Below are 25,996 nucleotides of genomic sequence, written 5' to 3'. Positions count from 1 at the left end.
TCACAGAGAGGTGATGGTGACACCAACTAAACAATCACCGTCACCACCAACTAAATTTTGACAATTTTTTTCTTTCTTTCTCTTTTTGTGTGTGCCTTTCCAGACAAAATAAAAAGTAAACAAAAGAAAATGTAAAAAAAAAATGTGCTAAAGCTTGACAAACAACTGATGCACTGAAGCATTCTGAAAATATTAATTGCACATTGCAGTTTTTGTGTGAGTACTTTGTGCAGTTAATTCCCCCCCCCCCCATTTTTAAAGATTTCATTGATGTTTGTGATGAAAAAAATGATGGAAAAAATGATGTTTATTGGCACACAATATGTGTCGTCCCTGAGCTGATGCGGCTGATGCGTTAAAAACATCATGTGTTGAGAGTGAGGGGGGACTAACCAAAGTACCCCGTGCCTTGATATTAGGTTGAAACCATTGCATTCGTGTGGATTTGTCTCTTTCTTGCCCACTAGATGGCACTACAGCGTCAGTGCACAGGACATTTCCTTGTTTCCACTTATCGCCAGAACTTGCTCGCTGTGTTTGAGGAAAACTTGCAACACTGCTCTGTGATTTAGTGGAGAAAGAATGTTTTTCGCCTTTCGCTTTATGTCAGCTGGGTTACGACTGCGACTATGAACTGGAAATGGGAAGCCGATGGATGAATGACAATGCAGGGTTTCACTTGTGTACAGTGCTGTGACATGAAGATGTAAACTAACTAAAGTCCAGTGAAGGCGTTTACTGTGGACTCCTGTATGAAGCCAGTTTAATTCAACCTTAAAAGTTAATCATCAGATTTAGGTCGTAATTTGCAGATGTTCGGTGATCCATGCACAGCAAAATCTCCAGCGTTAAATTAACACTAGAGAGTGTCTATATGGGCCCACTCCTCTGAGTGTTAAATGAACACTTCTGACAGTGTTATATTTTTAAAGGTAACCTAGTCAGTTTTGAAGATTAACAATGACTAATCTGAGCAGTGCTGATTTTCTGACACTGGAATATTTCTAACATTTTGAGTTATTTTCCAGTGTTAGAAAATCAGAACCGTTAGTCATTGTTAATCTTCAAAACTGACTAGGTTACCTTTAAAAATATAACACTGTCAGAAGTGTTCATTTAACACTCAGTGGAGTGGACCCATATAGACATTCTCTAGTGTTAATTTAACACTGGAGATTTAGTTGTGTGGGGAGTGGCTACAGCGCATGCGACATATCGACTGTACCATTATAAAAGGGGGCAAAATGGCGACACGTGCCTTTACATCGCACTTTAAATTGATAATTCTCGATTATTTTTTGTTATTTGTCTCACTATATGATCATGTACACATGTATTATCTTATGATTCTTTTTAGCTAACCTGTTAAACGTTTATATGCATCAGACCAGCTGAAAGTTTACCCGTAACTGTAGTAGCTGAGCCCAACGCCAGACAAAGAGTCAGCCTGAATGAATGAAGTTTATATGAAATGTCCTTTTTCGGAGTTTTGCTTTATGTTGTTGCTGTTTTTATTTCTGGAGCCTTTGAAAAGGGTGAGAAGAGACTGCATGTTAATTATTATAATATATGAGTTTGACCTTTTTATAAAGTAAAAGTTCATTTATTTTGTTCCCTCGTGAGAAAATGACTGGTTTCAGTTGTGGTGGTGGGAGAGGTCGCTAAGGTGAAGTAACCATTTTGATAATGTTGTGATACAGGTACAACCACAGACAGCATAAAAGAGTGTTTTCTGTGGGTGTAGCTGAGTATTTAGGCATTACTATCATCAGGGGTGTGTGGATGATCCTGATGTGTGCAGGAAAGGCACTTCAGCTATTGTTCTGTGAATTATTCATATCAATTCTCATTTAAATAAGCAAATACGATAATTTATAGTTTGAAAAATATAATAACTACATTATTAAAAAGATATTTTAGATGAACATAAAAAAAGTAAAATTCAGGGGTTTTTTTTCCTCTGCACTTACGATTCCCGGGTTCTGGCTTTAACTACTTTGTAATCACTTTTTACTCAAGAAACATCAATTGCTGGGAACTCAAAGAGTATAAAAAGCTACCAGGCTCACTGTTAAGGACAAAACAACAGTCCTCATCACTCAGGAGTTCCTATTTCTCCACCCTGCAATGATTTAAAGAGGGATTTATAGATGTGTGCACAGCTTGGTCCACTGCCCTCCATTCGTGGCTGTAATCACAGACTGCAGTAAAATCATCAGTGTCTTTAGACTCAGCCCCAACTGCCGCCCCAGTCATCAGTCTTTTTTTTTCCATCTATAGAACAAATTACAGACTAAGAAGACACATTCTGACATTTGATTCTACAAACTCTGACATTTTCCAACGTACTTAACGTTCATGGAAATGATGGTGATGGGTCAACACAAACCTGTCTTTGTTTCTCCTGCATTCTCCGGCATAATTCAGTGAAAGCGTGTTTATACAGACAGAGTTCTGAATCTTATGACTCTAATATGCCCTGTGAGTTAATACTTGCCTTTTTTCCAACACCGAAAGGCAATTGTTGCAAACAGGGTAGTGATCTGTACACAAGTGTGTGCTACTATGCTTGTATTTGTGGGGTTTATAGAAAAATAACCTTACTGCAATGTCAGGTGACCCCATAGCACCACATAGGAGAGACCTGGTATAGTTGTAACATTGGGATCACTGAATTGATCATATGACTCCTATCGCATCCCATGATCACTTCAGTGTTTAGCCACTTCCATCCCTGATTTGGGGCGATGGGGCAATTGTGGCTCAAAGCGTTGGCAATTTGTCTTGTAACCGCAAGGTTGCCGGTTTGCCGGTTCGTGCCCCGGCTCGGACAGTCTCGGTCGTTGTGTCCTTGGGCAAGACACTTCACCTATCGCCTACTGGTGTTGGCCAGAGGGGCCGATGGCGCGATGTGGCAGCCTCGCTTCTGTCAGTCTGCCCCAGGCTGTGGGGCAGCTGTGGCTACAACTGTAGCTTGCCTCCACCAGTGTGTGAATGAATAGTGGAATTGTACAGTGCTTTGAGGGCCCCGAAAAGCACTATATAAATGCAATCCATTATTATTATTTCACATGGTGGTTATCATGGCTGTAAGCAACTGCATGTAGATTGTAGAAAACTGATTTTGACTTATGAAATTACTTCTTTTGACCAGCACTAAGCTTTGTTAGGAGTTAAACAGCTGCAGACCAAATAATATGACTAACAGTATATTAAATAGGCAAGCTGTAATACATTTGCCCCCTGCTAATTTTAAGCCGCTATGCTAATAAAGTTAGATAAACAATGACCGACAAGGGTGGGGTGAGTTGTAACATATACTTTCAATGTGTTACAACAATTCCCTTCCCCAAAGTATGAATAGCTTATTGATTTTAAATATGCTAACACATGTACTTTTACAGCATGTCTAGATAGTGGAAAAGAAAAACTGATCAAGGTATGCCTGCTAATATTTAAAAAAAAAAGAAAAAGGCATCTGATGAGGTCTCAACGAAGGGTGAGTCAGTCAGATCTTCCATGTAACACTGAGCAGATACTCCAAGTCATTGCAAAAGCTTATGGAAGAATAACAGAAAAAAGAATGGAAAAAGAATATCTTAGGAAAAATATATGCAAGCAGAAGAAAAAGAAAGTGAAATCTGCCCCCCAAAAATTTGAAAAATAACGCTGAAGATTCTGAGACAATGAATGATGAAAACCTTTGCATTGGTAACTCAAAGGCAAAAAAAGTTTGGGTAAAATTTACCCTGTGCAGTCTTTGGGCCCACCAAGCCTGCACTGCAGAGCTACCAACATTCATCTGTCAACATTGTGAATCTGATTAATACATGCACACTGCCATTGGTTTTTTTTGATACAGATAATATACAACAACATTGTGTGTGTGTGTGGTGTTGAGCTTTAACAACACACCAAACCACACCCTGAACCTGCTGGTCCACTCATCCCCTGCAGCCATGCCACAGAACACACCCAACCAGAAAGACCTACATCTTTTTCAGACAGGTGCATTGTACCTGTTCGTACCTGTGACTGAACTGTTTATTGAGTATTTGTGTTTGTTCTCTTAAGCTAATTTACACACCCACACACAGCAGAGTGCATTTGAGTTATGTTTAGTCACAAAGAGAGTTCTTTTATTCCAATAGACCAGCGGTCCCCAACCTTTTTTGCACCACGGACTGGTTTAATGTCAGACAATATTTTCACTGACCGGCCTTTAAGGTGTCGCGGATAAATACAACAAAATAAAATGATACGACCAACACTAAAACTGTGGTATTTTTTAAATTACTTTATTAGTAGCGTCCTCCTGAAATGTGCCAACAACATTGAGAGCAATATCCTCCTCTCTGTCCTTTAATGGTCTCTGGTATTTCTTTCAAAATAAGACACACAACTACAACACAGGAAAAGACCCAGGGAAATAGAGTTAATGATAAAAACCCTGAAAACCATAAATTTCACACCTGGGCCTCAACTCTCGTGGCCCAGTACCAAACGTGGCCCAATGAGTGCAATAAACCACTCTTTGAAGCATGTCCTCTGGTGTGGGCTCTGTTTTTCTGTTTCTTTTGTCTAATTGTTACAATTCTTCCCAGCATTTGTTACAACCCACCTGGATATTAGGGTACATTGTAACAAATTTAATGTTAACACACGAGGTCTTTTCTTGCAGGGCTTTGAATAGATCCCATTCATTGGAAATAAAAGTGGGTATTTTGTGTAAAAGTTTGAGAGCTTCAGGTGCTAAACCAAAAAGTCCTGTCAATGATCTCATTGAGAGGGTTCAGGCCTATGCAGAACAGCAGCAGGGACAGCATCTCCCTGATCCTGCACTTGATTGTGACTTGTGCTTGTGCTATGGACTTAAAGTAGTGTTGTACGCCACATCCCCAGTGAGCTCCCAATGAAGGCTCTTAGGATCCTGTTGATCTTATGCAATTATAAGCATTCCAGGATCCATGTGTGTGGCATCGAGTCTTAGGCTTTCTTGTAGTCAATCCAGGCAGTGCACAGGCTGGTCGGTCGCTCCTCTGGTATTCCTGCCTTTCTGTGCCCCGCTCAAGTTTTTGAGCCATGTGCCTGTTCATCTTAGCTGCTATGATGCCTGACAGGGGCTTCCGTGTGGTACAGATTATTGGCCAGTAGTTAGATGGGACTGTCCCTTCTGGGGGTCTTCGGGAATTAGGGCTGTCCGGCCTTCAGTAAGCCATACTGGGTGTCCAGTATTGCTCCATCTCAAGCCTTGGTGGTGCTGTTCTCATATTGTTCCCCCTACCACTGAGAGTACAACTTGGATGGTTCTGTGGCGAGACAGCTGGTTTATTCTCCTGCCTTCGATCTCTCGGGTATACTTCTTCAAACGGCTGGCCAAGGCTGTGATTCTTTGCTTGGCAGTTTCCAAGGCCTCAGGTATCAACAGTTTGCTGTACTTTTTAGGCACCTTCTTCATTTGACCTTTCTGACACTCTGATAGTTGGCTTACCTCCCTCTGTACTACCTTGATCTTGGCCTCTAGCTTCCTTCATGGAGGGTACTGCTCCTTGTGGTTGTTCAACTTGTAGCCAAGCATCTCACTGATCACTGCTGCTATAGTGTAGATCAGCTGGTTAGTTTTGGTAATAGTCACAGTGGGCATTTTCCATAGTACTGCATTCACATCATCAAGTCGATCCTCATAGGGTACTTCAAGTAGTCTTGGTAACCGGCTATGGAAGATCCAGGTTTCAAGTTTCATCATGATCCTATGTTTCAGGTCAGTTCCTCTCACACTCAACGATCCTTACATCCCACTTGGGGCTTGGTACCCAATCTCGGGTGGGGGTGATGATATCTCCTCCCTGACCTGTCATCCTGGCTCTTCCTTGCAGCAGTAGCATTCCAATAGCAGATGATTTTCAGCCTGTCAGTGTGTTTGGCAAATCAAGCATATAAACTGTTTTGGTTTTTTTTTTTTGTGTATTATCTGATGCGTATGGACCAATGCTGATGTGAATGCTGATTGCGGATTGCAGCTTTTTCATAAGGTGCTGGCTTTGATCCTTTCTTTAATTTGATATTGTATTTGTTTGAGCAGAATGTAAATGTGAGTGTGGAGGCAAAAAAAAAAGGTTGTTAATTGCAGGAATAATGATAGCTAACGGTACTAGACTTGTGTCAGTAAGGATTGCACTTGAACTTGAATAGAATATTTAAAGTGCCTCACAGCTTGATCTATCTCCTACAGCTCTAACAGCAGTGATCCAAACACAGCAGACTGTGCTGGCAGCAGTGGGAGAAGATGCTGAATTCAGCTGTCAGCTCTTGGAGACTAAAGACGTCGTTCAGGTCACATGGCAGAAAGTCTCACATGATGTGGAGACAAATGTTGCCACCTACAGCAAGTACTATGGTCAGAGAGTGAATGATGGCTTTAACGATAAAGTTGTGTTTAAATACACTGGACTACAGAACTGCTCCATAGTCATCAGGAATGTGACGGAGCAGGATGAAGGCTGCTATCACTGTCTGTTTAACACTTATCCTGAAGGCTCTCTGACAGGGAAACCCTGCCTCCGAGTTTATGGTAAGAACCTTTACCTCAAACAAACATACTGGAAATAAATGTGTTAGCAGCTGGTGTGTTTGTAAGAACATGTTGATGATATTTCCTGATCCTTCACAGAGCTGCATGAACCTGTTGTTGATGTCAGAGAGTCAAACTCTACTGAAGAGTGGGTTGTTTCCTGTTCAGCCACTGGTCGACCTGCTCCCACTGTAACACTCAGTGTCTCACAACAAGACCTCAGCTTCTCACAGTACAACACTGTCAGTGTGTCCAACACCAACGCTACATTCACTGTCACCACTACAGCTGTGCTCTCAGGTTCATGTAAACACAGCACACAGGTGGGATGTGCAGCACGAGTGCTCTCTGCTCCTCACAGAGAAGTGATGGTGACAACTCCAGATGATGATGGTGAGAAACTCTTTCAAAGTCATCGATTTATAAATTAATGATTACCCTGTGATTCAAATGTTTGGGTTCCTTCTTCCAGGTTTGGATGAAAAATCTAATCACATAAATTTCGGTATGTCAAAATGTACACTTTTTAAAGCCAGTTTTTCTTTTCCATCTGTTGATATTTAAAACGTAATACCCCCTCTTTGTCCATAGGATCCAGGACATTAGTCATTCTATCCTCTGCTGCGTTGTTGTTTGCCTGTGTTTCTGCACTCATCTCTGTCTGGCTTAGAAAGAAATCTCAGAGCAGGTATCCTCTTAACAGCGTTGCTTTTTGTCCAGCTGATAAATATTTGTGCAGATGTAACTGTTCTTGAATCTTACAGTCAGTCACATCGGCCGGTTGAGATGAATGACATGGCTACCTGAAGCTACAATGAGAGATACTGAGGAGTAAGTCAGGCTTGATGCATCATTCTGCATCTACAAAGTTATAAACCCAGCTATGAAAAATTTGGAATGCTGTTAAATACGAATAAAAGTATAATGCAGTAATTAGAACATTTTATAAACCTATCATAATATAATGTTGAAAGTATATCAAATTGATGAAATGTAAATCTAATGAAATAATGAAATTTTTAGCTTATTTTGGATTTGGTGTCTCTAAATGCATCTCAAAAATGTTGCCACAGGACACCAAAAGTTCAAAATGAAAGAAACAACTGGAAGAACATTTTACAACTAACTAGATTAACTGTCAAAATGCTAGTAGTATAAAATGAGGATTTTAAAGAGACAGGGTTTGTCAGAAAATGGCCAGATGTTGACTTTTAAGATTGTGAACTTGGAAAATAATGTAATAAAACATGCAATGGAAAGTTAAAATTAAAAATATGTTTTGACATTTGGAATTTTCTGACTTACCTCCAGAGCTCCTTTTTATTCTTTTACTTCCTTTGTAAACTAATGTAAACTGCATGTCAACCAAACTGATGCATATATCTTTCCACTAAGCTATTGCTTCATTTACAATACTTAGATTCTGTAATATTGACAGAGCAATGATATAATGTTGTTTTTATTTTATTTTAAAGGACTAAAACATCTTCAGGTAAACAACGTGTCAGTCAGCGCAAAAAGCGAATGCCTGCTGACACCACATCATGATATTGGGGCCTTTGAGTGATGAAACATTTCTCCCACAAAACGCTACGTTCAGATGAACAGAATCAACTTTTGGAAATTCATTTGCATCAAAACTACAGTTTGACAGATTTTTGCTTTTTGTGTTTACTTTTTGCTTTTTTATCAAGAAGAGTGTATTTTCTAAAACAATGGTGCTAATTTGACAAATAACTGCACTAACGTTGGACTAAAGAAAATGGTAATTGTTACAGGGAAATTGCAGCTTTTATATCATCACTTTGTGCTATATATTTATAGCATATTTATTTTATTTATTTTTTCACCAGTTTTTAATGTTGTTATACCTTTTTATATTTGGAAACACGAGACCATGTTGTCCCTTAACAAAACAGCACTGAAGTTCTGTTTACAAAGTACTAAAATGTGTTGCACTGAAACATTTGCAAACTGTTAAATAATATTATTATCCTGTACATTTAAATTTTCTGCTGTTTATTTTTTCCACTGTTTTTTTAAATATTTGAAAGAAAAATTGAAAATGCAAGAAAATAAAAATGTACTGTAAAAAGTAATGTTTTGTTGTCATTTTACGGATATCCTCTGTTGTTGACTTGGCTGTCTCTGACCACTACTGTGTGTTTTTTAACATCACCGGTTTTATTCAGACCTCGGTGCGAACTGTGAGAGGCGCTATCTAACCTCTGAAGTGGCTGCAAATTTTACCAGGGTTTTAGTCAAATGCCCCCCTGTGATTTTACCTGCACCCTGCGATTTGATTTTTAGTTATTTTAACAGCAAACTGAAGAAAAGCCTTGACTCCGTTGCTCCACTCACTACCAAAAAGATTAACGTAAAACATGCATCACCCTGGAGAAACGAAGAAGTCAAAAAACTCAAAAGAAATTGCAGGGCAGCAGAAAGGAGATGGAGGAAAAATAAAAATAATATCAATCATCAAATATTTTCCGAGCAACTTAAAATGTACAATAATACATTAAGGAAGTCAAGAAATTCATACTTCGCCAAAATAATCAGTATTAACAAAAATAATCCCAAGGTCCTCTTTTCCACCATAGATCATTTATTTAACCCTGATTTTAAAAGCTCCAAAAGAACCCCCACAGACTCACTCTGCGAGCAGTTTGCAGACCACTTCAGGGGAAAGATCAGCGCCATCAGATCTGATATTTTATCTAATCGCGATATGATTGTAAACACATCTGAGGGCTCGATTGTACCTGAGGAGACACTGGACAGCTTTGTCCTGGTTAATGCTGAGAACCTTCAGAAAGTTTTCTCCACAGTGAGATCCACCACATGTCTTTTAGATCCAATTCCTTCTTCACTCTTTAAAACACTTTATGGATTTTTTGAGGCTGAGCTTTTATACATGATGAATTGCTCTCTTCAGTTGGGTGTCTTCCCTGCTGCCTTTAAAACGGCGGTGGTGAGTGTTGTGATATTTTGATACCATGGTAGCATTTACAGGATATTGTTTTATAGTGATATTATACAGGAAAACTGTTACTCAATAAGGCCCATTTACTAGTTGTTTTTCTCTTTCTCTGTGACCCAAGAATTAATGTGTAAGAATCACAGGATGGTACCTCAAGGTTGAAAACACCACAGAGATCACTCCCTTACTCCCATTCTCCCTTCCTTATCCTTTAGAAAAGAGCTTGTTAAAGGCCAGGTGGTTTGTTTCAGAATTCACTAATGAAAGAACTCTGTATTCTATGTCTAGGAGTGTATTTTGCTGGGATGATCATAAATTGTAGCTGAACTGAAAAACTACACAAAGGATACTTCTTTGCTCAGAAGGCAGGAAGACGTTTCCTTATTTGGTCTGTACCGGTTTGAACTGAGAACCTGCTGACACACGAACCTTTTTTTCTTCTATATAAACTGTTGTCTGATGAATAAACCTTTGAGTTGATTGTGGGAGAGCAACCTGAAACAGTCTATGTATCACTTTGTTCTCCTAACTGCTCCCGGCGCTGTAACTAACCCGCTGAACGGCATACTTAAGCGTTACTTTGAATAATTAGGAGTCTTATAAGGAAAGGACAAAACTCTGCTTATCGGTGATCACGCCTCGGAGGAAACCCGATCCACGGATGAACCCGGGACGGAGATTTCTTTCAGTGAGGCCCCTTCTGAAGAAGAGCAATTTGGATTGTAATGATTTTAATAACTACAGACCTGTATCCAACTTACCATTTTTAAGTAAAGTCTTAGAAAAACTTGTTTTTACTCAGATTACTGATTTTCTCAATGATAGACAGATCCTGGAGATATTCCAGTCTGGATTTAGGGTGAACCACAGCACAGAGACGGCTCTCCTAAAGGTTTTAAATGATCTTAGATGTAACTGGGACGCCCAAAAGCTCTCAGTCCTGGTGCTACTGGATCTAAGCGCAGCCTTTGATACAGTAGACCACGCTATTCTTTTAAACAGACTGAAACACATGGTGGGCCTCTCTGGTGCTGTACACAACTGGTTCACTTCCTATCTCTCTGACAGATCTTTTATGGTGAGTATGGATACATGCTCCTCTAAGATCCATAAAATGACATGTGGTGTGCCTCAAGGGTCGGTTCTAGGCCCTGTACTTTTTAATTTGTATATGTTGCCTCTCGGCAGTGTCATCAGTAGGCATGGAGTGAACTTCCACAGTTACGCTGATGACACGCAGCTGTACATCTCCGTGTCTCCTGATGACACCAGACCAATGGATGCCCTTTTTAACTGTATCTTGGATATAAGATCTTGGATGGCAGAAAACTTTTTACAGCTTAACCAGGACAAAACTGAAGTTTTAATTGTCGGTCCTGAGGCTCAGAGAGAGAAACTCTTGTCTAAATTAGAGCCATTTTCACTATGTCCTTCGCTACAAGTGAAAAACCTGGGTGTTATTTTTGACTCTGAGCTTGGTTTTATCCCACATGTTAAACATGTAACCAAAATTGGATTTTATCATCTAAAAAATATAGCCAGAGTCCGCCCTATTCTCTCTCGGGCCAACACGGAGATGCTGATGCATGCTTTTATTACCAGTCGCATTGATTACTGTAATGCCCTGCTCTCTGGTCTTCCTAAGAAGAATATTTCAACTTTACAACTCTTGCAAAACTCGGCAGCTCGTGTGCTGACGAAGACCAGAGGGCGGGCCCACATTACACCGGTTTTAGAATCGCTGCACTGGCTCCCCGTGTGTTTCAGGATCGATTTTAAACTTCTTTTATTGGTTTTTAAATGTCTTAATGGTCTTGGGCCTTCTTATCTCTCAGATCTGCTTTTACCATACGAACCCTCGCGGACCCTGAGGTCCTCTGGTACTGGCCTTTTAATTGTCCCTAAAGTCAGGACACATACTCACGGAGAGGCAGCGTTTCAGTGGTATGGTCCTCGTCTGTGGAACAGCCTGCCGGAGGAGCTCAGGGCCGCAGAGAACGTACATGTTTTTAAGAACAGGCTCAAGACCCACCTTTTTAATTTAGCTTTTACTTAGCGTTTATTTATTTTTTATGCTTATTTATTCTATCCTGTTATTCTATTATTAATTTAGGATTTACCTAATATTTATTGATTTTATTCTTATTCATTTTTTAATCTTCTTACTCTATTTATATTTATATTTATATTGTATCCTGTTCTTATTTATTTTATCATTTTACCCTGTATACATCGTATTGCGTCATATCTCCAGTGTTTCCTCGGAGGGCGCTCTCTGCACCGGGGCTGTTATTGACCGTGGCTGCTGGGTCTCTGGGGTCCTCTCAGCCTGGTTGGGGGGCTCCTTTGCCTCCCTCCTGCTGTGTGCCCAGCCCGGAGGCTGCGGTCTGTGACCGGCTCCCGGTGCAGACGGCTCTCTGTTATAATGTTTCCTCACTTGGCTCATGCGAGCCCAGCCCAATTTTTACTCCTTAAGTGTGCGCGTGTGTGTATGTGTGTGTGGGTGGGGGTGGGGGGATATATGTGTATTGAGAGTGTGGGGAGTGAGTTGGAGGGTGGGGTGGGCTGCTTTTAACTATGTAAAGCACTTTGTGCTACATTTTTTCTGTATGAAAAGTGCTTTATAAATAAAGATTGATTGATTGATTGATATTTATATTTTCAATTTGACTTACTTTAAATGACTTTAAATGAAAGTCAGCAGGAGTGAGTGACTAACATGAAGCATTTTTCAGTACCTTTGGCTGATTGATATAATTTCTTTTGTTGCTGGAATTGATATGATTGATACCAACAACCAAATTTAAATAATTCCCAACAGATTTTCAGCTAAAATTGAATAACATGGCCCCTGAGGGTGCCTTATTATTCATGATAAAAATGCTGAGGTGTTGAGGAGAACAGATTTGAAGTTTATTATTAAAAGGACTAAGCATTTGTTAAGTCAGTGTAAAACTTTTGGATTTCTTTTGTTTTTTGTTTGAATAAAAGACATAAGAATCCAAATGTGTTTTAAGTAGACTGTAGGGCAGGGGTGGGCAATTCCAGGCCCCGAGGGCCGGTGTCCCTGCAGGTTTTAGATGTGTCCTTGAACCAACACAGCTGATTTAAATGGCTAAATTAGCTCCTCAACATGTCCTGAAGTTCTCCACAGGCCTGGTAATGAACTAATCATGTGATTCAGGTGTGTTGACCCAGGGTGATATCTAAAACCTGCAGGACACCGGCCTTCGAGGCCTGGAATTGCCCACCTGCTGTAGGGCAACACCCAGCGTAAAATGCTAATATGCATATAGAATTTAATGCTCTATATACTCCAAGGAACTTGGAAAGAAAGTGACTGGGCTTCTTTAAGTTCCTTGAAGATGTTTCACCTCTCATCTTGGAGGCTTCTTTAGTTCACTGGATGAGAGGTGAAAAAAATAACTCTTTAAATGAACATAAAAAAATCATGGAAAGAATTTCCACGTGATTAAATTGCTTTATTTTAGCATTATGCAATTCTGTTACTCCAACTTGATCCAACTTAAAGAGTTTTGTTCCAACTCAATTCAGTAGGTTTTCTCCAACTAATTTACTAAATTTGGTCCCAGCTTAAGTTAATTGAGTTGAACCAACTCATACAAATTAAGTTATTCCAACACAAGTCTTTAATGCTAATAGAAAGCAATTTAATCACGTGGAAATTCTTTCCATGAGTATTTTAAGTTAATTTAAAGAGTAATTTTTTGGAGCATTTAACAAAGTCTAGAGTCTGGTTAACATACATTTCACTATTACATCTAAAAGGTAAATAAAAATTTGTCATACACATCTTTTTGTTTTCTCCAATTTATTGAATTTATAGCAAATTTCACATAATGTATAAAGAATACATGAAATGCAAGTACAAGTTACATAACAGAAAAAAAAGTAGTGGACAAAGTGGAAAGTTAACCTGTTAAAACAATTTTTTAACAACAATGAATGGCTGAAGCAGGTGATTTTCCGATGACCAATACAACTACTTTGAAGGTCAACAGATGCACTTTCAAAAAAGAAAATATCTGCAATTATTTTAGGTTCATGGTCCAGATACATGGTGTAGCTGTTGTAATGGGAACATTTCTCAACGAGAAAATAGTGTTTTGAGAACCTGTACTTTGTGTGCTGTTGGATAGTTCGTGTGCATCTAATTCCATAAGAATCTTCTGCAGGACCTCAAAGGTGTACCTGAGTTCCAGAGGGTAGCTCAGGTTCAGTGAATAGACCAGACCAAGCAACATTGTCACTGCAAAAACTACATTGCCCAACTCACCCATCACTTCCACCCCCTCTAGAACAATCACAACATCCTGAGGGTCATCGCCAGGCTCCGCACCCTCTGACCGAATGACACAGATTCCAAAGACTGTCTCTGCTATGGCAGTGGCGATGCTTTTTATCAACTTCCTGTGACAATAAAACAAACAAAAAAAAGATAATGATTTCTCACTAATGTCCATTGCAAACAGTTTTAAAAGTAAATATCTGTTTTACATTAATGTAAAATACCTAAAAGCTTTATTCATTCAAGCCTTATAATAATGTAAATGTAATCAAAAATGACTGCCCGATATTTTTCCTGACTCATGAGAAGTTCATTCAATACCTCAACAATGTCTTTCAAAATCTTGAGTTGTGATAGGGGTGACTGTGGCACAGGAGGTAGAGCAAGTTGTCTACTGGTTTAATCCCTGGCTTCTCTAGTCTGATACTAAAACTATCAATGGGTAACATACTGAACCCCAAGTTGCTCCTGATGCATCCATTGAAGTGTAAATGTTACATAAAAATCTTGTATGAATGTGTGTATGAATGAGGTTATTATAATGATATTATAATAATGATAGTATAAAACACTCAAGAATGGTGCGTGTAGTATCCAGTGAGAAACTTAAAGCTCTTACTTTTCCTATTTTAAAAGGTATTTTTTACAGCCACCGGTAATTTATAGGAAAACCCCATCCCCTGAAACTTTTTGTATGTAGTTCAAGCTTATCTTTGATCATCTCCTTAGTTAAGGATACAGGCAAGTTAACATACCAGGTAATCCTTCACCAGCTTCTCAGGATCTTCATTCAGGTACACGCAAAGACCTTTGGCGATGTATTCTCTTCTGATTTCAACAGCATCAGTCTTTATACACAGAGGGGGAAAAAAACAAATATATACGGAAATCCATCTCAACGACCTAGCAGTGGGATTAAAGAACTTTTAGTTGAATTACCAGGAATTTGTGAGAAATACAGAGGCTATTGTTTTACGGTCTTAATCTTTTCAAATAGTATTTATGCATTTTAGACAAGTCTGTCATTTTAATATTGTTTTGTAATTTGTGTATTAATTTAATCATGCCATACCCCCAATTCAAGAAAGTTTAGATGATGTGTACATAAAATCAGAATGCAATGTTTTCTTGGTCTCAAAACTATATGTCACTTACAAATGAAAATATTACATTTTTAACATGGGAATGTGATAACTTTTAAGAAAAATATTAGCTCACTATGAATTTGATGAACTGGCCTGTCAGCTCTCCAGACCTTTCACCACCTGATAAGATTAAACATTTATTATCTTTACAGGAGGGAACTGCAAGTCTGCAAGTTTATTAAGTAGAAAAATATTTAATTTCAAAAAAATTAAAAAACAGGAAAACATATCTGTTCATGTTTTGTCTTTCCTCCTCAGTGTACTAAAAACACATAAATTGTTAAATAAACCACTGTCCATCAGTTGCAACTTACAAACTTACAAATTTCAACAACCCACACGTAAAATGTAAATTTATCACAACAGTCTCTGTGGTATAGCCAAACTAGCTTATTATAAACAATATCTATATTTGGAGTAGCTAAGTCTTTCATATTAGGCTATCATGCTAGCATGACATTGTGCTATATTCTTGCACTAACGTGTTAGCTAGCTAGAATGGCATAAACAAACAGATATTTTTTTTAAAAAAAACAAAAAAACAAATGTGAATAAATAGAACTGAAAAGAATCGACAAACTAATGATACCTTTGTGCAAAAAGTATTTTCATCAAGATGGATGAAGATAGATTCACTCTTACCTTTCCAAGATGACCGTGAAGCAAACCATGTGCTTTCCTGCCTCTTGTTGTTTAGAATCTCACGTGATCTTATGATATCGCGAGTCTTTAAGGCAGCTAACCACTCTTGTTAGATTTTATCATGTCATATCAACAAGAATAAATTTAAGAGGCGCTAAGTTGGTAAATTTCTTGTAGATCTTATATGATTTTATTACGTTCACCTTAGAAACATAAATTCATTGTGTTCAAATTACATGTTAGAGTCTTGTAAATGCAATAACCACCAAATTTCACTTTTTTGAGTGTATACGATGACTGAGAACCTACACAGACATTGACATATATAATTACAACAGTTAAAACTGACTGAGGATTTTGTCATCAGATCTCTGTCTGTATGTTCTGGCCACTGAGGGGAGGGGAGGGACTGAGCTGGCTGTTTTCCCCAAAGGACAGATTTTTTTTACAGGTCTGTCCTTTGTGTTGGACTTGAACTTGAACAGAAATCCTTGGCTTTGAAGGACATTCTTTAGATCACATGACATCACTTGAAGGACATCTACCATGATGGGGAGACAAATGTTTCCACCTACAACAAGTACTTTGGTCAGAGAGTGAATCGTGGCTTTGCTCAAGTTTAAACCTGTACTGTACAGAACTGCTCCATAATAATAGGAATGTGACAGAGCAGGATTAAGGGCTTCTATCACTGTTTGTTGTTCTCTGACAAGTGGAACCAGCCTGAAACAAATATGCTGGATAACAAGGTGTCACCAGCCACCAACCTGTAACACAAATGTTGATTGTTCTTTTCATTCAGTACTCTGTGTTGTGTTGTGAATGGAACTCACTGAAGTTTAAGCCTTTCTTCTTTGTACCATATCATATAACGAGGTGAAGTAGAGACACATATTTTTTCACTGATAAAAAATGTGTTTCCTTTCTCAGTGTTTTTTGCTGTTTGGTCTTTTTAGGTTGTTGTGACTGCAGATTCTATTATTGCAACACTTTTAGTCACACAGTGTTATTTTTGTGTTCATAGTTTTTCTACAGTGTTCCCTGAAAAATTATACATGTGTATGTATATGTAACAATTTATTGTCTCATGTTCCACATATTTACTTTTGTCCAGCTAATTAATTATGGTAAATGGTGTTTGTAATTTCACTTGTGTACAGTGTTTTTGTTTGCAATTATGACATTAAGATGTAAATAAACGAACATACAGGATTTTCTTATCTTGGGGAGCCTCAGTTAGGTTGCTAAGATCTGTAGCTTTACATTGTGGGATGGAGCTTGTTCAGTGAAACATCATAGCTTAAACACTAGTTTGATCCACATCATCAACATGCAATTTAGTTGCAACTACATAAAAACATAACCACACAACACAGAGATGTAATATTTCTAGTTCAAAAATAATCTGAAAACGTTTGACTTTTTACAGAAACTTTTAATCTCTCTTTTCTGCACGGTCAGAAAAACCTTAGGAGAAGTTAAACCACTGGTTAAACCAGAAAGCAAACAAAGAGCCCCTTTTCTTAGTGCTGATATGAGTAACACAAATTTTGATTGGTTGGTTCATTCAGTACATGCTATAATGGATGTAAATTACTGGACAGAAGTTTAAAACTCTTGACTTTCCCTTTATGTGGTCAAACAAGTCACACATGCTTTTCCTGTGCAGCCTTACAGTTCACCTCGCATTGAATGAAATGGCGAACATTGGAGTTTTACTTTACGAGTTTTATGTTGCTGTCATTTTCATTTTTTGGAACTTTGACAAAGGTGAGATAAACTGTATGTTAATTACAATATGAGATCTAAGACAATTTTAACAGTAAAGACTCATTTCATTCCTTTTTTCCACAGGTACAGGCTCAGGTTTCAAAGGATTTTACTTGTGGTGGTGGGAGAATTATTAGTAAGGTGAAGGTGAAAATGTGTGTCATGTCAGACCTGTGGGAGTAACACTGGACTTTCTGTTTCAGTAAGTGTTGAATTTGAAGAGAGTGTTTGTCTTGCTTGACACCTTTATCTGCAGCTCTAACAGCAGTGATCCAAACACAGCAGACTGTGCTGGCAGCAGTGGGAGAAGATGCTGAATTCAGCTGTCAGCTCTTGGAGACTAAAGACGTCGTTCAGGTCACATGGCAGAAAGTCTCACATGATGTGGAGACAAATGTCGCCACCTACAACAAGTACTTTGGTCAGAGAGTGAATGATGGCTTTACAGAGAAATTTAAGTTTAAACATACTGAACTACAAAACTGCTCCATAGTCATCAGGAATGTCACAGAGCAGGATGAAGGCTGCTATCACTGTCTGTTTAACACTTATCCTGAAGGCTCTCTGATAGGTAGACCCTGCCTCCAAGTCTATGGTAAGAACTTATATGTTCTTTAACCGGATTAGACCGAAAGAAACCATGATGCTGTAAAATGGTTTAGAAGCTTGTTTCTTCTTGACAACATAGTCCTTATAGTATTTCCTGATCCTTCACAGAGCTGCATGAACCTGTTGTTGATGTCAGAGAGTCAAACTCTACTGAAGAGTGGGTTGTTTCCTGTTCAGCCACTGGTCGACCTGCTCCCACTGTAACACTCAGTGTCTCACAACAAGACCTCAGCTTCTCACAGTACAACACTGTCAGTGTGTCCAACACCAACGCTACATTCACTGTCACCACTACAGCTGTGCTCTCAGGTTCACGTAACAACAGCACACAGGTGGGATGTGCAGCACGAGTGCTCTCTGCTCCTCACAGAGAGGTGATGGAGACGATTCCTGAGGTCCAGGAGGAGTATGATGATGATGATGATTATGATGATGGTTAGAAACTCTTTTAAAATGATTGATTTATAAATTGGTGATTACTTTGTGATTTTAATGTTGAGGTTCCTTCTAACAGGTCTGAATGATGGATCCTATCACAGAAATTTTGGTGTGTTTACATTTGAATGCTTTACACTCAGGTTTTCTGTTCACTCTATTGTTATTTAGTAGATGTTTCAATGATTATGTCCTTCTTTTCTCTGTTTTTGTCAAAGGAAGGATTTTAGTGATTCTATCCTCTGTGTTGTTGTTGTTGTTGGCCTGTTTTACTACACTCATCTTTGTCTGGCCTAAAAAGAAATCTCAGAGCAGGTACTCTTTCTTATATTCTGTTACTGTTTGTCAATTTGATTCAGCTGCTAAATGTTTCTGCAGTTTTAACTGTATTTGTCACACAGCGAGCTCGAGACAAATGAGATCAATGATGTAAGTCACTCTTTATCTTCTCATTTTGTTTTAATTTAGGAACCAAAACACTTTTAGTCAGATGAGGTGACAATCCGCTCAGAAAACACAAACATCCTGAGGGAGACCATCCAGGGCTCACGTCTTTATCAGGATGAAGATCTGATCTTGACCATTGTTGATTTCTCTTTAATGAAGTGTGGCATTTCTGAACAAAATGGTGCTAGAGTTTGACAAACACAAAACACAAAAACCTGTTCCACTGAAGCATTCAAGAAGCTTTCCTGGTGTTCATGCTGCAACTATTATGTTTGTGCTAAATTTTACTACATTTTTTAAAGGTTTTTTTTATACATAAATTATTAAGGAAAAGGAAACGTTGGTGATAAAAAAGGATTTTTTTTTTTTTTTGGTGGATATTATTACACTTAATTACTTCAAATGAAAACTTTGAAAATCAACAGGAGTGATCAACATAAAATTTTCACTTTAGTCATTTTTGCTCCCATTGCTGAAATTGAAGTTCTCTGTTTGTTGTGAAATTTTACAGATTTTTACAATTCAGTTTGTCAGCATCTATACAAAAATATAGCGCATACATATGGTTAAAGTTTTCACTTAACCCAGGAATGTTGGTTCTATCTAGTTCCATTAAAAATCCATTAAACCATCAAATATTGTTAGCATTATTTTTTATTCATATTTGATTTGATAAACACACAAACAACACTGCACTGCTTATGAGAAATATTTATTTTTTGCTAAAATGCTATAGAATTAATGTAATCGGATGTATACTCCAACGTGTACATGAAGTTATAACAAACTGAAAGCACTTTGTGAGGTTGTTCGTTTTTGGTGAATACAGGGGAAGTGGGAACCCATCTTTCTTTCTTCCTTCATGTTCATCTTATTAATATTTTAATAATAATAAATATAGATAATGAACACGGAAAGCTGTTTTGGTGATTTTATTTTGATGTTTTGTATGATTGAGAATAAAGCAATTAATAAGCTGAGCAATGCTGCTTTGTCTTGTCTGGAAGTAAATAATCTCATCAGTGAACTCTGAATGAAAACTTTGGCTGGTTTGAGCCGCAGTGAGATTCAGTCATTCATTATTAGATGGGAGTTATTCCCCAATATGACTCAGCGTCTGCGGCGAGCTTCACCTTCTCCTGTTTTGTTGAATGAAATAGACAAAATGTGATCAGTACATGTAAGAGATCAGGCGTGTTTCACACCACAGTCTGAGGTGTTGCGTCTCCTTTTAGAGAAACAAAGGCGCGTTCATTCTTTTTGCGAGTTCAAAACGAAAGTGAAAGTAAGTCTGTTCCACTGCACTGTGAAGAGGGGACGATGAGGAATAAATGTGCTGTAAAACGACAGACAGGGTTTCCAAAATAGTAAATATTATCAGATTACTGACTTATTAGATATCCAAGTGAAAAATCATCATATGACATGTAGCTGTTGTTAATAAAAGGGATAATCTTTTATTATGTTTTTTTTTTTCACTGCACACCCAGAGATGGTACGGACTGGTCAAGCGGTAAGATTCAAATTTTTCTTTATATTTATTTGGCGGCACACAGACAACATGGCAGGACGTAAAATCACACTGATCTTTTCTTTACTGGCGATCTTTTCAAAAGGTGAGAGAGATGCTGTTTTCTTTATGACTTATTGATTTGTAGTAGTCAGTTTGCTCTGTGGGGAGTGTATAAATTTAAGTGTAATCCACTGCAGACAGTCAAAGTGGGTTTGGCAGGTAGTTTGTTTTACAGTTATAGATACAGTTAGTGAATAAGATGGAATTTGTTACTGTGACACTATGAACATCAACAGCTTAAATTCAAGTCAAGTTGCTTCCTTTAGAAGCAAATGCTGTTAGTCAGCAGGCACACTGAGGAACACCTCATTTGAAGCAATACCTAAATTAACTTTTATTTTAATAGTGAGCGGGACATAAAAGTGCACGTGCAGAACATCGAGTCAAATTTGACTGTAAAAAAATAATAAAACACTTAAAAATTTGCTGACTTTGCACACAAAGCTTTATAAAGTTTTATCCCTGGAAGTATAACAACCAGCATGTTTGCTGTTTGAAAATCCCCTCACTTCACTGCCATCCTACAGGTGGGAGGGGCCTAACAACAGCCCCATCCTGGCTGCCAATCAGAAGTGATTTCTTTGGTTTTATTTTCAGTTTTTCAAATGTGCTCTCTGTTCTACAAAAGTAAAAGCATTTAAGAAGTTACCACAGGTGAATTCTGAGCGATCATAACAGGTCATTTTACACTGACGAATACCTCTCAAATCTAAGCAACTCAATTATCATGTAAATTATTAACTAATAGGTCACCTGTAATTGTTGGATGTGCATTGTTGCATTTTCTTTAGTGGTTTACACAGTTTTTTTTTATTTGTTTGTTTTTACAGCACAAATGGGCTTTACATCAGTTTGTAATAGACTGCTGGCAAAGAGGTTAGAGTGACAATAAAGTCACTTAACACAGCGAATACATTTTATACTGAAAGTATAAAAGTATAAAAACCTAGAAAAACAGGAGTGAGCGCTTTTCTTTCTCTTTCATTCATAAGATAGTTTATTTATTATTTATATTTTGGATCTTGGTGTTTAAGTGAATGAACATCCTCCATTGGTGGAAGCTGAAGAAGGAAGAATTCTGTACAGCATTTGGGCTCCGGGTGTTAGGGAGTTACCAGCTGGAGTAACATAAGAGTGGAGGAAGGTGGAGTCCATCTCATTCAAAGGTGCAATCTAAAAGAGGCAGGAGACTGCAAGCTGATGTAAGGGGAAGCATCGCAGGGTCGTCTGTAGGGTGACTTTGGACATCAAGAAGAGGAGGCGGGCAAAGTAAATGAGACAAAGGAAAATCAATAGAGTAACAGAAATAATAACAATAATTATAATAATAACAAGAAGATAAAGATGAAGCTTATATAGATCTTTACAATACAATCCACTGTTTCGTTAATTTATAAGATTATTTAAAAGATCCAGCCCAAATTACACTCTGGCCCATCCAAATCTGGGCACTGTGCCTGGTCCCACATCTCTCGTATGTCTCTGTTGTTGCCCAGGACCTAACCTAGCAACAGTCACTGATGCTACAGGCTGTCACTGTGAACTATACCACAATAGTGCAAAACACAAAGCTTAGCCTGCACTGAACTTCCATTTTAGCCTTTGCATATCATGAAATTATTATCATGTGATTTACTTTGAAAGATATTCCACAATGTGACATAATTAGATAACTTCAGCAGCACGTCACGTACAGCTCTGCTGTCTGGTTACAAACATCTAAGTTGATTTAAGAGATTACATGTAACCTTTAAATTTCCATTTTGTAAAGTTTAAGGTGCTGAGCGATCAGAACAGCATATTTGTCTTTATTTTGAATTTGTCTGCCACTTCAAGTTTCTCCATTTATGCTACATCCTGTTCTGTAGTTCTAGCTAGAAACAGAAGAACCTTTAAGAGGACATGTATGATCATGACAGGGTAAAGGTGGCCCATGTGGTGACTTAACTGTTTCTGTGGCATCAGCAGGGATAACCATCAGCCTGTGGTTCATATGCTGCTCAAGCCATTCATAATTTTCGTGTCATTTTCTCTGTGCAGGTCATACATCTGGGATACAAACACAGCACACTGTGCTGGCAGCAGTGGGAGATAAGGCCTGCTTGAACTGTGAGCTCATGCTTTCTAAAGACGTCCTTCAAGTCACATGGCAGATGATCTCAGGAAGTTCAGAAAAAAATATGGCCACCTACAACAAGTACTTTGGCCAGAGAGTGAATCCTGAGTTTACAAAGAAAGTGGAGTTTAAAAATCCTGCACTACAGAACTGCTCCATAGTCATCAGGAATGTGACGGAGCAGGATGAAGGCTGCTATCGCTGTCTGTTTAACACTTATCCTGAAGGAGCCTTCACAGGTAGAACCTGCCTCCACGTCTACGGTAAGGACACGTGGTCTAGAGTTATAGAGGAAACCTATCCACAGCTAAAACTAGATCTCTACATCATCTGCACCCACAGTGCTTGTGGTATTTACTGTTAATGGCAATAATATAGAAAACAAAACAAATGTGAAAAAAAATACAAAATATATTAAAAATAGGAATTGCTCAGTACAGTTGGGAAGTACCAGTTTTACCTCGATACAATATTATCTCAATACTACACTCACAAATTAATATTATTGCAATTCCTAACATTTTACAATATACTGAAAAACCTTCCTCTTCTATATAACTAGAATACATCCTGGCAGTTGAGTCCCCGTTAGTTGTGCTTATTGATAAAAACTCAAAACTGTCTTTTTATTAGGAGATAGCTTTGTCAAGATGGGTGCGTTGAATGTTTTTTTGGTTGAGTTGATTTAATGTAATTTTGCACAGTAGTGCATGAGATGAGCCATTTTATTAGGTATTCCCAGACATTTGTTTTGTAATTTATTCAATAACATTTTCATATTTGGTGTCCCTGTAATGATATAATATCACCATGCAAAATATTGAAATACTCTTCTGCATCGGGTTTTCCTCCACCCTTAGTGCTTAGTATGCAGGGTTTCAACAGACAGGTAAGGAAAGAGACTGTGAAAATTTGTATTTCATACTTTATTCACAAATACTCTGTTTAGAAATTAAAATAATATTTTGTTTCCTATCCCCAATGTTAAATCATTTTGTAGAAGTTTTTACACCACTCTTCACAGTAAATCTATTTACATAGAGAATGCGATTGCCTAAAACACTGCACAGCTATAGTATACAAATCAGCAACACACACAGGCTTATTTGGATTTTTATTTCCACATTTAATGGTGACTTTTCTTAAATATATTCTCTTCGCAGAGCTGCATGAACCTGTCCTTGATGTCAGAGAGTCAAACTCTACTGAAGAGTGGGTTGTTTCCTGTTCAGCCACTGGTCGACCTGCTCCCACTGTAACACTCAGTGTCTCACAACAAGACCTCAGCTTCACACAGTACAACACTGTCAGTGTGTCCAACACCAACGCTACATTCACTGTCACCACTACAGCTGTGCTCTCAGGTTCACGTAAACACAGCACACAGGTGGGATGTGCAGCACGAGTGCTCTCTGCCCCTCAGCGAGGGGTGACGGTGACGATTTACGAGGTCCAAAAGACACCTGATGCTACTGAGGATGGTGAGAAACATTCAAATTCACAGATTTATAGATTGATGCCCTGCCACTCTAATATTTGGGTTCCTGTTTTTAGGCTCTTATGAGAAGATCACATCCCATAGCAGTGAATCAAGTAAGTTTGCCTTTCCATGTGTGTAATTTGTAAGTGCTTTATGAATGGTGCTCCAAGTCACAGTTTTCCTCTGTTCTCCCAGATTTCACCTGGATCATTGTATTAGTTATGGTGTTGGTGGTTGCAGTGTTAGTGGTGATGTTGTATGTGGTTCATCGCGATTGGATCTCGGCTTTCTTCACTGCTCATTTCAAACAACAAAGCAAGACTGGGTAATTTTCACTTTAATATAGTCTCCTCGTAATGTAAGTTTGTCACTGTTAATATAGTAATTATTTACTGACATTAAGAAACTTCACATGAACACCTATAAATCTTTTCAGAAAAACCCCAGTAAATACCATTTATATGTTTTTGCAGTATATAATTTAAATCCTTTAAATGTTTTCATCACTCAGGGACCCAGAGAAGACCAACACACCACTAAAATCAAAGCAAGACATTGATGAGTAAGTACATTTCATAACTATTCATATTTTACAGCATTTTTTCTTTGTCAGTTTTGTTTTTTCCATTTTCTTGTCTGTCAGCTTAACTTCATCCTGATGAAACTGAAGTGTTTCAGTGAATCACACACTTAAGTTAATCACACTTGATTGTTTCATCTCCTTCATGTATGCATTGTTCATGAACTTTAATCTTCATGTATATATACAGTCATCATTTGCTGTGTGAGTGGAAATGAACTCATGTCTTGTTTCTGTCTGAAGGAACAAAACACCTTTAATAGCGCACGAGAACGAGCAGCTCAGGCAGCGGACGTCTACAAAGAAAACTCCAAAAAACATCAGCAGGAAAGACCCTAACCCATTAGCAGCAAAAAGACTGTTTGGAGACGATCAGTCAATCAAAACTAAAATAGATGAACAAACTGCATCACTGGCTGATTAAATAAAGAGGACCGTGTCAACAACAAAGATTCCTACCTGATATTTCTAGACAACACTAATAAGAATTCAATAAAGAGAGATCAGTGGGAAGAAATGAACATGAGTTATTAAAATAGAGAATTTAATGTACTTGGTGATTAGACTCTGATGACCCGCCACGTCAGAACGGAGGCTTGGATGGAGCTCTGACTGAGCTGTCTGTGAGGTGGAGACAGGGAGGAGGTGGGCTGAATGAATAACATGTACAACTGATTAATAATAGTTATTCTGCTTCATAGACATTTGTTTGTTATATCATACTGTTAACATGTAATTGGTTATAAAGTTTTGATATTTTGTAACATGGATTGTAATAGAGTAAAATAAGCTGTGAAGTGTGTTAAGTTGTTTCTGCAGATTAAATGAGGACTGCAGAGATGTGATTTATTTCCAAATGTAACTCAGTGTGTGCTGCAGATCTGCATCTAATATACACAGAAAGAGAACATGATGGCACTGTTGGTTCAAACTAACTGAGGAAGTTTTGCAACTGTCAAAGGACCATGCCTGTAAACATTACTCTAAGAAAACCAAATGTTAACGGTGTTTCTGGTTAGTTATTATTATATAAGTATAATGTTTTTATTATCTTATGGCAAAACTCTAAATAAATCAATTTGTATCTCCTATTTTCTCCTGCTTATGAGCTCATGTTTTGTTTAAAGTTGCATAGACTCCAAGTGCTTGTCTAAACAGATTAGTCATGTTTCACAACTTAATCCGAGGTATTTGAAGCGTTTCATCTTACATTTGTCAGTCTGTCTGTGCGAGTATTCTAAACGAAAGTAGAAGTAAGTTGTTGGTCTGTTCCACTGCACACTGAAGAGGGGACAATGAGCTGTAAAATAGCAGAGAGGTTTTACAAAAAGAAAAA

At 38.2% G+C, this 25,996-nt stretch overlaps 3 protein-coding genes across 5 annotated transcripts; all 3 read left to right on the top strand.

Annotated features, from left to right (window-relative positions):
- The first annotated feature begins 1,433 nt into the window (after positions 1 to 1,433).
- Positions 1,434 to 8,620, top strand: LOC147302701 (OX-2 membrane glycoprotein-like). Its single transcript, XM_086282882.1, has 7 exons — positions 1,434 to 1,535; positions 6,233 to 6,571; positions 6,671 to 6,964; positions 7,044 to 7,076; positions 7,163 to 7,259; positions 7,336 to 7,402; positions 8,047 to 8,620. The coding sequence occupies exons 1-6, from the start codon at positions 1,472 to 1,474 to the stop codon at positions 7,376 to 7,378; spliced, it is 870 nt and encodes a 289-aa protein (XP_086139008.1). The 5' UTR covers positions 1,434 to 1,471; the 3' UTR covers positions 7,379 to 7,402; positions 8,047 to 8,620.
- Positions 8,621 to 16,378: 7,758 nt separating this feature from the next.
- On the top strand, positions 16,379 to 19,891 carry LOC147302700 (OX-2 membrane glycoprotein-like). 2 transcript variants are annotated; one of them, XM_086282384.1, is made up of 7 exons: positions 16,379 to 16,526; positions 17,320 to 17,420; positions 17,677 to 18,015; positions 18,138 to 18,464; positions 18,544 to 18,576; positions 18,683 to 18,779; positions 18,933 to 19,891. In XM_086282384.1, exons 1-7 carry the CDS (start codon positions 16,429 to 16,431, stop codon positions 18,961 to 18,963), a joined length of 1,026 nt encoding a protein of 341 aa, XP_086138510.1. In that variant the 5' UTR covers positions 16,379 to 16,428; the 3' UTR covers positions 18,964 to 19,891. The 2 variants fall into 2 exon arrangements, with proteins under 2 accessions (XP_086138510.1, XP_086138511.1); XM_086282385.1 differs by lacking the exon at positions 18,544 to 18,576.
- Positions 19,892 to 20,236: 345 nt separating this feature from the next.
- Positions 20,237 to 25,744, top strand: LOC147302699 (nectin 1a-like). Of its 2 annotated transcripts, none has more exons than XM_086282829.1 (7): positions 20,237 to 20,527; positions 22,525 to 22,863; positions 23,764 to 24,081; positions 24,155 to 24,193; positions 24,276 to 24,405; positions 24,592 to 24,642; positions 24,904 to 25,744. In XM_086282829.1, exons 1-7 carry the CDS (start codon positions 20,374 to 20,376, stop codon positions 25,082 to 25,084), a joined length of 1,212 nt encoding a protein of 403 aa, XP_086138955.1. In that variant the 5' UTR covers positions 20,237 to 20,373; the 3' UTR covers positions 25,085 to 25,744. The 2 variants fall into 2 exon arrangements, with proteins under 2 accessions (XP_086138955.1, XP_086138954.1); XM_086282828.1 differs by having other exon boundaries at positions 24,901 to 25,744.
- The last annotated feature ends 252 nt before the right edge of the window (positions 25,745 to 25,996 follow it).

This window comes from Aulonocara sp. 'chitande type north' Nkhata Bay, linkage group LG23, assembly GCF_057382095.1.
Source record: "Aulonocara sp. 'chitande type north' Nkhata Bay isolate Kocher_YH1m ecotype deep benthic linkage group LG23, A_spYH_male_GT1.1, whole genome shotgun sequence".
Classification (NCBI taxonomy): Eukaryota; Metazoa; Chordata; class Actinopteri; order Cichliformes; family Cichlidae; genus Aulonocara; species Aulonocara sp. 'chitande type north' Nkhata Bay.
The sequence above is the reverse complement of the archived record's forward strand: the minus strand, read 5'-3'. Positions and strand labels throughout refer to the sequence as shown.